Below are 12,200 nucleotides of genomic sequence, written 5' to 3'. Positions count from 1 at the left end.
GGGTAGAGATAGTTTGAGAGGAACAGTAAGAAAATGTTAATCTTGTTCAACAAAAGAAGGAGAAAAGCATTAACTGTCCAATAGACATCACAAATCGGGAACACATAATTTGTTGAAACAAAACAAACCGCCTAGTTGTTGAAGATAGTGGGGAATCCACCGTTTGCTGTTGAAGTAGTAGCGGTTATCAGGATAGAAGATAGCATTCACATTGCAATAGTAATCCAACAGAAAGCATCCTTGAACGCTGCAGACGCAACTGCTTTCCCTGCACTGCATTGGGTTCACACGCGTGCAATCCGTACGCAAATTAAGTACTAATAAACAATACCGCGACAACCATAAATAAAAACTGTGTCCATCGAATCTGTATCATGACTTGCTGATGATTAATTTTGCTCAAATTGAACTGAATTGGATTCAATCCAAAATGATTCATGCTCAGGTACAATTTAGCACATTCAGGTACAATACATACCCTTCTAGTCATAGTTTTTTGATCGTATGTTGTCTAATTATATTACTTGATTTGTATCGAGAAAAATGAAAAGTATGAAAGTGAAGGAAGAACACCATGCATGATGTGATAGAAACCATGGATTTCAACTTACGTGAGACATTTAAATTAACATAATCACTGGAAACCCCATGAGAGGTTTGGGTCTGGCAGATGTACCTTCCACTGTCTTCCAGTCTTACTCTAGGTAGATCCAAATAATCGTCTTTGATTCTAGCATTAGGTGGCAATGGCAGTCCTTCCCTGGACCAGTGTATTGTAGCTCTATCGCTGACCATGCATCGTAAACGCACAGGTTGTCCCACATATGTAACCATGTCTCTTTCGAGATGTCTGACTTCTGTGTTCTCGTAAGGATTTTCTGAAATATATGGATTATAGCAGGATTACATTTCATTTTATAGCTATATATTAGAGCTCCATTTATCTGAACTCAGTGGAAGTGTTTATTAGTGTTTGATTACAAGGCTGCGTTTACCAGAAGGTGCATTAAGCGCAAACTGGGATCTCACTCTTGTGGGACCAAATTTTACGACTTAACTTTAAAACCTATAACTATATTATGTTATATAAAAGTATAAATGCGGCCCTGTTTGATTGCATAAACTCCTCTTATATGCTCACTGGCTAAGTCATTGTCCCAAAAATGAAGTCTGATGAATGGAGTTTTATTATAGAACTATTAGAATCAGAGTACGTATTACGTACGATTCACTAGAACTTCGGCAACAGCTTCAGCAGTTCCTGCTTCATTGGTAGCTTTACAAACATATTTTCCCGCGTCAGAATAAGTGATTCCATGGAACTGGAGAAGTCCACGATGGTGTGTCACCGAATGAGGTAAGCTACGCCCTATGGCATCCCATTCTATGTTCATTGGTTCGTCACCAGTGGTACGACATTCGATTGATGGATTTTCTCCGGATCGGACTGTTTGTCTTGGTGGGATTAACACAATCCTTGGTGGAGCTGCAACAATATATAAACAAATAATTTTTAATTCTGTGATTGTTCAACTCGCACATAAGGCATTGTAAACAAAAGTGGATTAAACTTAATTAATCATACAAAAGTAGGAGAATTCATTAAATTAAATTAAAAAATTAAACTAAATTAAATCGAGATATTATGTCACATAAAATAATGAGATCAATTGTTGCGTTAAGTACTTTATATTCATGTCTATGGTAAACAAAGAATTATTCAATTTGCTGAATACTTGACTTAACCCACTTCTGTTCTCATATTATGTAAGCAAGACAAAGCTCGATCGAAGATCTTACATAATACTTCAAGGACAGATGTGGCTCTGAAGAGAACATTTCCAGTTAGGTCTCTCCCAGTGCAAACGTACTCTCCTGCGGCGCTTTTATCCACGACAGGGATGATCAGTACACCATTGTCAACGGAATTACCAGCTGGCAGTGGTCTATCGTCCGCCCTTCTCCAATCCAGATAAATTCTGTGTCCATCGGAATCTTGCACGTGGCAACGCATTTCCACCTTGCCGCCATCGGGGATCCTGAGGTAGTCCGTTCGTATAGCGTTATCATTTCCGTCCTACAACGAATATTTCAATGTTTCATTAATACTCATCATATTCTTAAGCTATGGTTACAGCAGATACGTGTTCTGACAAATGAACGATATCAAGTGGTTAGTGTTTAAATATTTTTGTGAGCTATTGTAAAAATACCACAACAAGGAACATGTACAATTACAGGACAATTATAGGAACACGTACAATTACAGGACAATTATAAGAACACGTACATTTATATCCTCTACTCTGATATAGACTCGTTCCTCAGTAGTTCCTACTCTGCTACTTGCATGGCAGATGTATGAACCTTCGTCACTCGAAGAAGCGGAGTGTATTTCATAAACGGCCTGATGAGGGGCTGCCAATTCATTGGTTGTACTATTGCAGAAAAATCCAGCGGTTACCTCTGGCTTTTACTTTTCACTATTATTATTAGACTGCAAGTATTTATGCAAATTCATATTTTCATGGATGCAACTAAGAGAGTATGCTGTACTTTCATCTATAAAATATTATACCTAGTACTGTTTCTTGGACTTTTACTTTATGTTTACCTCATATAGTATGTCAGAAAAGTAATGAGATTGATGTCGTTTTTCGGGAACTGGTAATTTTATGGTGTTATATAGTTTCTGAAGAATATTTTAGAGGGAACAAAGTTCATTTGTACTTGAGGTATTTGCAGATATATATTTTCAGAGTATCAGTCCGATTACTTTCCTCACACACTCTGTAACGGAATACATAATAAGCATAATGCTTTTTAGAATTCTTGGTAGATAAAATCATTTTCTATCAAGGTTCTTATAACTTTCTACCTTTTTAATTATGTTCTGATGAAGTTGCATGAAAATCAGCAGTCTAATTATAAGATCTTCCTTTTAAAAAGTAACTTACAGTGATACTACGTTCGGATGTCTGCTCCAAGTAACTGAAGGTTCCGGAAATCCATTTGCGCTGCATAGTAGTCGTACCCTATCTCCAGGTCTCACGTGCAGCATTCCAGATTGGGGCGATATACTGATGACAGGCATGGATTGAACTTCTACGTATACCATGGCTGAATTCGTTCCGGCGGGATTGATAGCGGTACAGACGTACGACCCACCATCGCTGGCTGTGATGTTGGTTAGTCTCAGAACACCACCAGGAAGTTGTTTAATATTATGGGGCAACGGTCGACCAGATTCGTGAGACCAATGTAACTCTGGCATGGGGATTCCAGTTGCTCGACATTGGAGATCCGTGGACCCATCCAGAGTAACTGGAGGGACATTCTTGGGATAGATCTCTACCAATGGAGGTTCCCTGCCTGTTTAAACAAGCCCAATTAGTGAAATAAAAGTTATTCCTAAACGATTCTTAAGCTTGTGTGTGAATAGATTATAATACAATTAGTAAATTTTAATTTTAATTCTAATATATTCATCTACGAGTCAAAGATCATTATACAAAGATATATACATACAAAAATTTACTAAAGCAGTGATACGTGGTTCGATTACTGGACAATTTTGTGTAAGGAACAGAAAATTTAATATTTACTCACGTTCGACCTCGATCATGGCGCTAGCTTCGTGAGTTCCACTTGGTCCAGTGACTCGACACACGTATATACCCCTGTCAGCAATTTGGATGTCGACAATTCTCAAAGTGTCTCCTACTTGTCGTACATTAGAGCTTAGCGGTTGAAGATACTTGCTCCACGTCAAATGTTCACCGGGTTCTCTGCTTGTTAGACACCTTATTTCAGCTATGTTGCCTTGAGGAACGGTCTGTTTCTCAGGCGTCACCTTGACAAACGGTGCTGGTGTTCTAGACGTTACTGTTATGTTGATAGTGCTGTTAGTCATTCCTATGTAGCTGGTCGACGTACAGACGTAGATACCGGAGTCATAAGGGGTAGGATTTACAATTGTTAAGACACCATCACGTTGGCTGGCTGTGTGAGGTAGTGGGTTTCTTTCTCTAGACCAGGTAAGATTCGTTATTAAAGATGTCACGCACGTTATCACGATCGTTTCTCCAGGTTGACCGAACCATTGTGACGGGGTGATGGTTGGTGGTATTATGGGTTGAGTGGATTTTCCTATAGACAAAATGATCATCTTGTAAGGACTATTTTCTTTATAGCACAATATTAAAACTGTCAATGGAAGTGTATTTGCTAACTTCTGTTAATTTCCTAATTTTAATATCATTCTACAATTAAAGATTGTTAGATGCAAAAACACAAATCTCTTGAAAACATCTTACAAGGTAACGACACAAGAATGGAATGACAGTCAACGGTACCTTCAACATGAAGAATGACAGTTCTCTCGTCCACGCCAACGTTATTCCTTGCCACGCATTTATATTCGGCGGCATCGTACCTCGAAGCAGATCTAAGGAGCAAAATTCCATTGTTGACCACTACACCCGGGCTCATGGGACCATAGACACGAATCCATTCGACTCGTGGCGGGGGATTTCCAGTTGCCTCGCACCGGAATTCCGCTGGTTCTCCTTCCATTACTTGTAAAGATGATGGCTCGACGATAACCCTTGGTGGAACTAAATTTGAGTGTTTAAATAGGAGAATAAAATTATCCAAATGTAATCAAGATAATTAATGTATTGTGTTAATGTCGTTCTGATTAATTGACTGTTGCCTTATCTGGCATCTTCTCACTTTTCAAAATGTGGAATATTGGAAGTTGTATCATTATTTTACTTATTATGTATCATCTGCCAAATTAAACCTAAGTATAGACGCAGATAGGACATTTTATTGTAGCATTATATGTTGCTGTGGCATGTTGTAGCATTGTATGTGTAGCTAAGTTATTACTACTGGTATCTAAGCTAAGATTCGTGTACCTGGAATGTCCAGCAAACTTCGCGGGAAAGCTGCGTCCGGATGAATTATACGATACTCAATAATATTAATAAAATATGTACGAAGGTGAATATTTTTTAGTAGTCAAATTCTTTTTATGTTACCTCCAACAGTGAGAGTGACGTTCTTGTAACCAATATGTACTCCATCGCTGATTTGACAAATGTAAATGCCGCTATCAGACACTTTCAAGTCTCGAATGATCAATAAGCCACGCTTGTCGTCTATGCTTCTTCCTATTGGTAATTCGTCACCTTCTTTTTCCCATCTGATGTGCAAAGATCCCTGTATTCCAAGAAATATTTAATACATCCACCGCACATATCTTTCCAAATGATTTATTTATTTTTCTTACATTGTCCGTTCTTTCAAAGCAATGGTACCTAACAGTACCTCCAGCTTCAACGATCTGGAACTCGGGTTCTCTGATATAAACCACAATCTTTGGTGGATTTAAGGGTGGACGACTTGTCGTGGTGGTCGATATTGTGCCTTCTGTAAGAAATACCATAAAAGTTAAAAGAAGCATGTCTTTGGAATCATATAACATAGAAACATATAAATGGAAATAATGAAGAAGGACTTAATTGTCCAAATCCAACATTTTACACTCAGTTTGATACAAGAAGCCCATTAACCAAGGTTTAACCAAGGAATTAACCGGACCAACAAATCAAAGTGGTCAAAAAGTTAGAAGATCTATGAAATAGTCAGTAGTGAACATATGTGATCCATAGGTGTGACCAAAGGAAACAATCATATCCAATAATGAACTAAACTAAAACACGAATGAAGATGAAACCATGATGTTCCACCCTTCCAGGGACAAACACGAATATTCCTTTAATTTGGCTCATCAAACCTGGCGTGACCGTCGTTATAACTTTGATCAGTTCCGTTCCATGATCGTCCACGATGCAGCATATTACATTGAAAGGATTCTGCTGGACGTAAACGTACCAGCTCCTCCACGATCCATTAGTAGTTCTTTCAATGGGCCCTGGTGGCATGCTGGACGAAGTTAGTGGCCAGCCGTCGCACGGAGTCATTGAGAAATAGATATAAAATGGGTGTGGGGACTTGTAACTGCACGTGAACAGAACCCACGAATTTGCCTTTAACACGCTCGTCACTGGCGTTAGACTTACCATCAGCCCATCTAACCGATCCAAAATATTTCATTTAATATCTTCTTCATCCTAAATTGCTTTAGAGAATTTTCTTGAACCCTGACAAGCTTCCAATAAATCTAACAATAAGTACTTCGAAGTGTCTTTCATACGTACCAGTGTATTGACAATACTGGCCCACAAATCCTGGCTTGCAGTGGCACTTCACGTGGCCAGTGTGCGTCATCTCGCAGCTTTCCTCGTTGTTGTTGCAAGGACATAGGATGCAGGAGCCCAGGTAGCTGACGGATCGGTCGCTAGTGTCTCTGTAGTAACCTGTTGCGCAAGACTCGCAGGATGTTCCAACGTATCCGGTCGGGCAGCGACAAACTTCCACTTGGACAGCTCTTCTGTTGCCAGTTGGGTGCTCCACGGCTGTGTCCAGGCTTATGTCGCTAATGTAGGTGGCTCTCATTCCTTCGCTGTGGGTTGCACGAACCAAAATCGCCTCCAAGTTAGAGAGTACAGTCATCAGATCGGTCCTGGAGCTGACTCGAGGCCCCTCGGTGGTCAAACGCTTCCACTCTGATTCCCTGAATGGCACCGAGTAAGTCAATGGAACGTCAGGCTGGATGTCAATAGGATTCGTCCAGAACAACGTGATCCCATTTCCAATCAAGATAATATCTTGATCCTTGTAACTCTGAGCCCCAGGAATGGCAGTGATATGTTGAGTCAAAGTCAGACTTCCTCCGTAGCTTTTAACCTTGTTGCCAGTGAAAATGGGCGGCAGGGACCACAACAAGCTGCGTCGTCTGCTATCCGGATAACGATACCCTATTTCGTTCGTAGCCAAGTTCAATTCGAAATCACGGTGGTCGATGATTTCCTGTCTCGTCGAATCGGTTAGAGTAAATCCGTGTTGGTTGTCGTATACCCACATGGGAATCTGCTGAACGTATAAGGAACTCTCGTGACATTGATCGGTCAGTCCACTGCAGTAACACTCGCTACACCCATCCGGATTTTCTGCGGACAGTCCAAATGTAGCTGGACGACACCTGTTACACTGCCGTCCCTCGACGTTTCGTTTACAATCACATCTATCACCAATGTACAAGCTGCTACGTGAACCCATTTCGTTGCAATCAGTATGGTTTACCTCGCGACCTGTGCAATCGTAAGGAGTTCCTCGAGTCGCGTCACCCGTGTATCCTGATTCACAGAACTCGCACAAGTCGCCAGTGGTATGGTGAGCACAGTTCTCGCATACTCCCGTGTCAGGATTACATTGGTTGGAATGACCATTGCAGTAGCAAGGCTCGCACGTACCCAGATAGAGACCTTCGCCACCTCTAGTGTATCCAACATCGCAGTCCTCGCAAGATAGTCCCTTGTAACCCACTGGACAAGAACATTCCTCCACCTCTACGGCTCTTGCTCGACCTGTGTTGTACTTTTCAGCTGTATCCAGGGATACCAACGACAAAGCAGCCTCGTCGGTGTGGGTGGTATATGTGGCTTTAATCCTAATCGCGCGAATGTCAGCCAGGGCCATTAGCAAGTGTTCTCTGTCAGCCTGTGTTCCATCGTTGCGTTGCCAATATTGTTCTAACAGAGGTACGACGAAAGTCTGGGGAGTATTTGGCTCGGGAGACTCTTTGGAGAAGTACAGCAAGTTGATATCGTTGGCGCTGATCAACTCGACGTCAGCAGCGTTGTTTTTCGAGCTTTGACCACCTGGAGACGGAACATAGCGAACAGTATATTTGAGGTTGCCACCATAGGAGGTAACTTGATCGCCTAGGAAAATGCTAGGCAGCTGCCAGTAGTAAACATCGTTGTTCCCACGGTTAGGGAATTCGTTGTAGATGATTTCGCGGCTGACTGTGTCCAAACGAATACCGTCTGTGATTGGTAGACTATCTGGTGTTCTAGACTCGATGAGAGAGAAGTCCCTGACGGAATTGGTAAATGAAACTCGAATCTGTAAAACAGTACCGTCTCGTGACAATTCTGTAGGTAAAATTCTGTAGGTTTTTCATTAACTGCAACGTAAAATATACTCACGTCGTTTCTGTACCAGTTGGAGGAGACGCATTTGTCAGTAATGCCCATGCAAAAGCAGCTGATGCAGCCAAATTGATTTTTCGATGCCAAATTGAACGTGTTCGCCTTACATTGATTGCAAGTAAGACCCGTCACGTATTGCTGAAAACCAATACGTTAATACCATATGCATCAAAATCTATCCTTGAATCGTTCTAGTACTAATTCTCTTCATTTATCCCCCTGTACTTACTTTTAAACAGAGCAGGAATATTTCCGAATCAAACGACAGCATAAACAACATTGAGCACGTCATACAAACTTATTTTAACTTAAGTAAGCAACTAATTTTCTACCCTTTCACAAACGTATACTGGATTTCTAGACCAAGAAATTCAAAGTTTAATACCTTGCATCGGCACCTGCCGGTGTTAGGATCCGCGATCGTACTGAGACTACCATCAGGGTCACAAGAAGATTCGGGAACACACATGTCTCCTGGAATAAGAGGATTTCCTCGGTATCCAACGTTGCACTGTTCGCATCTACGACCTATGTATCCTGCTGGACAATCGCAGGTCGGCTGACCATCAGATCCAAGGTGACAAGTGCGTGCAAACCTGTTTCAGAGCAAGTTCAAGCAAATAGTTTTAACACAATTCTTTTAGACTTTAAGTTAATTAGTGATTGGACTGTGGATGTTTATGCACTTATAAGAAATTGAAAATTATAAAATACGCCAAGTATATTACTTGTGAAATATTGAAAGTATTCAGAAATATCTAAAGTGAAGTGGTCATAAAATGTCCAAACTACCTTGACGTATGCCAAAATATCCAAAGTATAGTGTACTAGTTAAGATATTTAGCGAACGAAACAAATCGGCTTAGCTTCCATTAGAAATATGTATGAATTTGCACGAATATTCGTAGTCTACTAATGGTATTGTCTTACTGATTGGATGGATTGGTGAGTGGACAGGGGCACATTTGGCAAGGAATGTTCCTCGCAGGATCTCCATAATATCCCAAAGGGCAACCAGGAGGCGCGGCTAAGTAACATTGACCAAGCCAAGGACCAGATTCTCGTCTTTCGTATCCTGGAGCACATTGCTCGCACGACAGGCCACTGTATCCTATATAAATATTGTATTTCGTAATCATTCTGAACATAGATTCGGAAAGTCTGACCGGTCTCAGTGAATCGAATTAAAACTTACCTATAGGGCATTCACATTCTTCCACATAAGAGGCCGATCCGAGTCCAGTATTCCTTACATCAGCTGTGTCCATCACTATGTTAGTGAGCCGGATATCCAAGTACGGAGAATCGTCATACTGTACTCTAACAAATAATTCTTTTGTCAATTTCGATCTGTGAATTTTCTAATAACTAGACTGCGTAATTTTATGCATTTGTGGGAAATTTGAAAGTGCAAAAATGTACAGAATGCATATAACGTGTAATGATATAGAAAATATCCAAAATATATTCAGCAAAGCAGTTGTCTACCTAGTATTATAATAGTATGAACTTGCATAAATATTTGCAGTACTGATAACTGGTACAAACAAATGATCCAAACGCTGGCCTTCAGTCACTGGAGAGGCACAACTCAACGTCTGGGTCATCGGTTTTGAATAGATCAAACTGGTTCGCATACTTGATCAAGATATTGTCCACGTTCTCCAGTGTCATCATGATATCTTCCCTGGTGGCAGGAACCTCAGCCCATCCTTGTTGCTTATACCATTCGCCATCGAAGAACCTGACAGCCTCTTCGTTATCGTAACCCGCTATTATCTGCTTTCCTTTATGCAAGAGTCGATAATTATTTCCAATCAGAATAACCGACGGCGCGGCGTTTGGTATGCCGGTTCCATTATAGGTTACTCTGTACTTCAGATAACCACCGTAGGATTTCAACTGATTTCCGTGATAGTTCTCAGGCATGACGAAGTAAGCAACTTCCTGTTCCTCTCTTGAACCCAGTGGCAGTTGGTTTGCATCGTACAGCTGCACTCCATCTCGACCTATACCTCTCACAGCTTGCACTTGTCTGGTGATGTCATTCAGAATTTGAAGATCCGGTTGAGTTTTCACGCTTACGATACTATGGCGGTCGAAAGGCGGTGGAATGTGATAAGTGAAGAGGTTGGCGCTGCGACATTGGGTAGCGACTCCGAAACAGAAGCAGGAAATGCACTCGTCTGCGGTTCTAGCTTCAGAGTTGAACGTTCCCTTGGGACAGATCTCCGGTCCGGTCTTGTTCACGATCACGATGGCGTCGGGAATGGCAATTACGAAGCCAGCGCTGTTCAGTGCCTCGCAGGAGTAGGATCCTTGGTTTTCTGGTTGCATGTCGGGGCATGAGAGAGTTCCAGTTCCGTTTATCGATGTCATGTAGCATTTGGGAGGAACGTGGCCCCAGTTGAGACGCCAGCTGATCTCGGGAGTGGGTACGCCAATCGCTGTGCAGGTTATCATTAAAGTTGTTCCTTGAGACACGATGATCATCGGTGGAGGTGGTTTCACTATGTAAACCGGAGCTAAATAACACGAAAAAAGAAAAAAGCTATTGCTTGAATCAAATTCTTTACAGATTCAGAATAGCAGTGCTCACTTAAATTCCAATAGAACTATTTCGCCTTAATTCGAATATTCTACTGTTGCCTACTACTCAGTGTCTCGAGTTCAGCTTAACTAAAATTCACTGACAAAGACGATACATAGATATAGTGCGAGTAAATGAGAAATATTATGTCTCTCTTACGTTTGTTCTCATCACTTTTGTCGAGGAGCTCGGAAGTACATATACCGCGAGAATTACAATGTGCTTTCCCAATGAATTGAAATTTAAGCGGCTACTGTATCTAGTAAAAGAACAAAGAGACACGTACAGCATCCTACTTCGTCGCTACCGTCTATGCAGTCCCTCTCCAAGTCACAATGATAGCTTTTGGGTATACATTGATCGTGGCTGCCACAGGCAAACTCTGTGAAGCGACAGGGAGTGCCTGGTGCGTTTGGAGCACAGTCTTCTTCGTCGCTGCCGTCGGCGCAGTCCTTGTCACCGTCACAGCGCCACACTTTGCTCACACACTCTGTGTTGTTGCAGCGGAACTGATTTGGCTCGCAACCGTGCGGACCTATTCAATGTAATGAATTTTCTCATAGAACCTTGTATGAGTCAGACTATGAATCTTCATACATTTAAGCGAGATTCGAAGATGCAAATATGCAGAATGTCCATAAAATATTCATAAAATAGGTGAACCAAATCTTTATTTAATCGGGTTTTTGCATAAATATTCGCAGTCCGATGTCTACGAATGATGACTTACTGCAACGCATCTCGTCAGAACCATCGGTACAGTCCAGTCTGCCATTGCACACGTATGATTTGGGAATACATTCACCATTGCTGCAGGTGGCTTCGTCGTATTGGCATGCGTGGGGTTTGTTGGTTGGTGGCGGCTCGACTGTACAGAGAACAAAAGTGATGAATCAAAATTACCCTTGTTGCGTTCTCCTTCAATTTTTCTTAAAAATTGCTTAAATTTGAAGATAGTACGAAAGAATAGTTCCTTGTTTCAATTCTGCCAATTTATTTAAACGCAATTCTTTTGGCTCGTTAAAAGAAGGGTAAGAATAGACGACACGAAGATCACAAGGCTGTGGCAGAATTAAGAGGAACTTTCGGAAAAAAGGCCTATAAAGCAATTGAAAACAGGAATAATTTTTTTAAATTTCAAAGCACGTACACTTTTCTACAGTGAGATACACGCTCACTTGCTGACCGGGCGTGGACGAAGGATAGCCAACAGCTTCGCAGATATACACCCCTGAATGTTCCAGTTGGATATTTGGTATTTCTAAGCGTCCATTGACATCTCGACTTCCAGGAGGCAGAGGCAGATTATTTCCTCGTAGCCAGCGCACTTTGGCTCGAAGAAGACCTTCGTCACGGCATTGGAATACGACCTCACGACCTAATTTATGAGATAACAATGTAATATCCGTAGAGACTCCTGCCTTTCGACGTTACGTGTTACTTGTCTTGTATTAATCGTAATGTTCCCATAAGAAGCTTATGTTATG

At 41.4% G+C, this 12,200-nt stretch overlaps 1 protein-coding gene across 15 annotated transcripts in view; it reads right to left on the bottom strand.

Moving 5' to 3' along the window:
• The window catches only part of LOC100748280 (basement membrane-specific heparan sulfate proteoglycan core protein), a 189,285-nt gene that overhangs the window by 6,722 nt on the left and 170,363 nt on the right, over positions 1-12,200 (bottom strand). For 14 of the 15 annotated variants that reach the window (XM_033318695.1, XM_024364820.2, XM_033318696.1 and 11 more), the window contains 21 exons: positions 11,864-12,091; positions 11,444-11,581; positions 11,000-11,248; positions 9,763-10,648; positions 9,319-9,443; positions 9,054-9,234; positions 8,509-8,719; positions 8,121-8,261; positions 6,228-8,037; positions 5,804-6,100; positions 5,297-5,436; positions 5,046-5,226; positions 4,923-4,952; positions 4,356-4,616; positions 3,610-4,149; positions 2,958-3,372; positions 2,291-2,438; positions 1,801-2,077; positions 1,226-1,486; positions 612-878; positions 129-317 (listed from right to left, as the gene is read on the bottom strand). In XM_033318695.1, coding sequence (XP_033174586.1) covers positions 129-317; positions 612-878; positions 1,226-1,486; positions 1,801-2,077; positions 2,291-2,438; positions 2,958-3,372; positions 3,610-4,149; positions 4,356-4,616; positions 4,923-4,952; positions 5,046-5,226; positions 5,297-5,436; positions 5,804-6,100; positions 6,228-8,037; positions 8,121-8,261; positions 8,509-8,719; positions 9,054-9,234; positions 9,319-9,443; positions 9,763-10,648; positions 11,000-11,248; positions 11,444-11,581; positions 11,864-12,091 — 6,975 coding nt within the window. The remainder of the gene's footprint in view (positions 1-128; positions 318-611; positions 879-1,225; positions 1,487-1,800; positions 2,078-2,290; positions 2,439-2,957; positions 3,373-3,609; positions 4,150-4,355; positions 4,617-4,922; positions 4,953-5,045; positions 5,227-5,296; positions 5,437-5,803; positions 6,101-6,227; positions 8,038-8,120; positions 8,262-8,508; positions 8,720-9,053; positions 9,235-9,318; positions 9,444-9,762; positions 10,649-10,999; positions 11,249-11,443; positions 11,582-11,863; positions 12,092-12,200) is intronic. The other variant, XM_012380722.3, reaches the window with a different exon arrangement.

The sequence above is a fragment of the Bombus impatiens genome, unplaced genomic scaffold (assembly GCF_000188095.3).
Source record: "Bombus impatiens unplaced genomic scaffold, BIMP_2.2 scf_0107, whole genome shotgun sequence".
In the NCBI taxonomy this organism is placed as follows: domain Eukaryota; kingdom Metazoa; phylum Arthropoda; class Insecta; order Hymenoptera; family Apidae; genus Bombus; species Bombus impatiens.
Note: the sequence above shows the minus strand (reverse complement) of the source record. Positions and strands in the feature narration are given on the sequence as shown.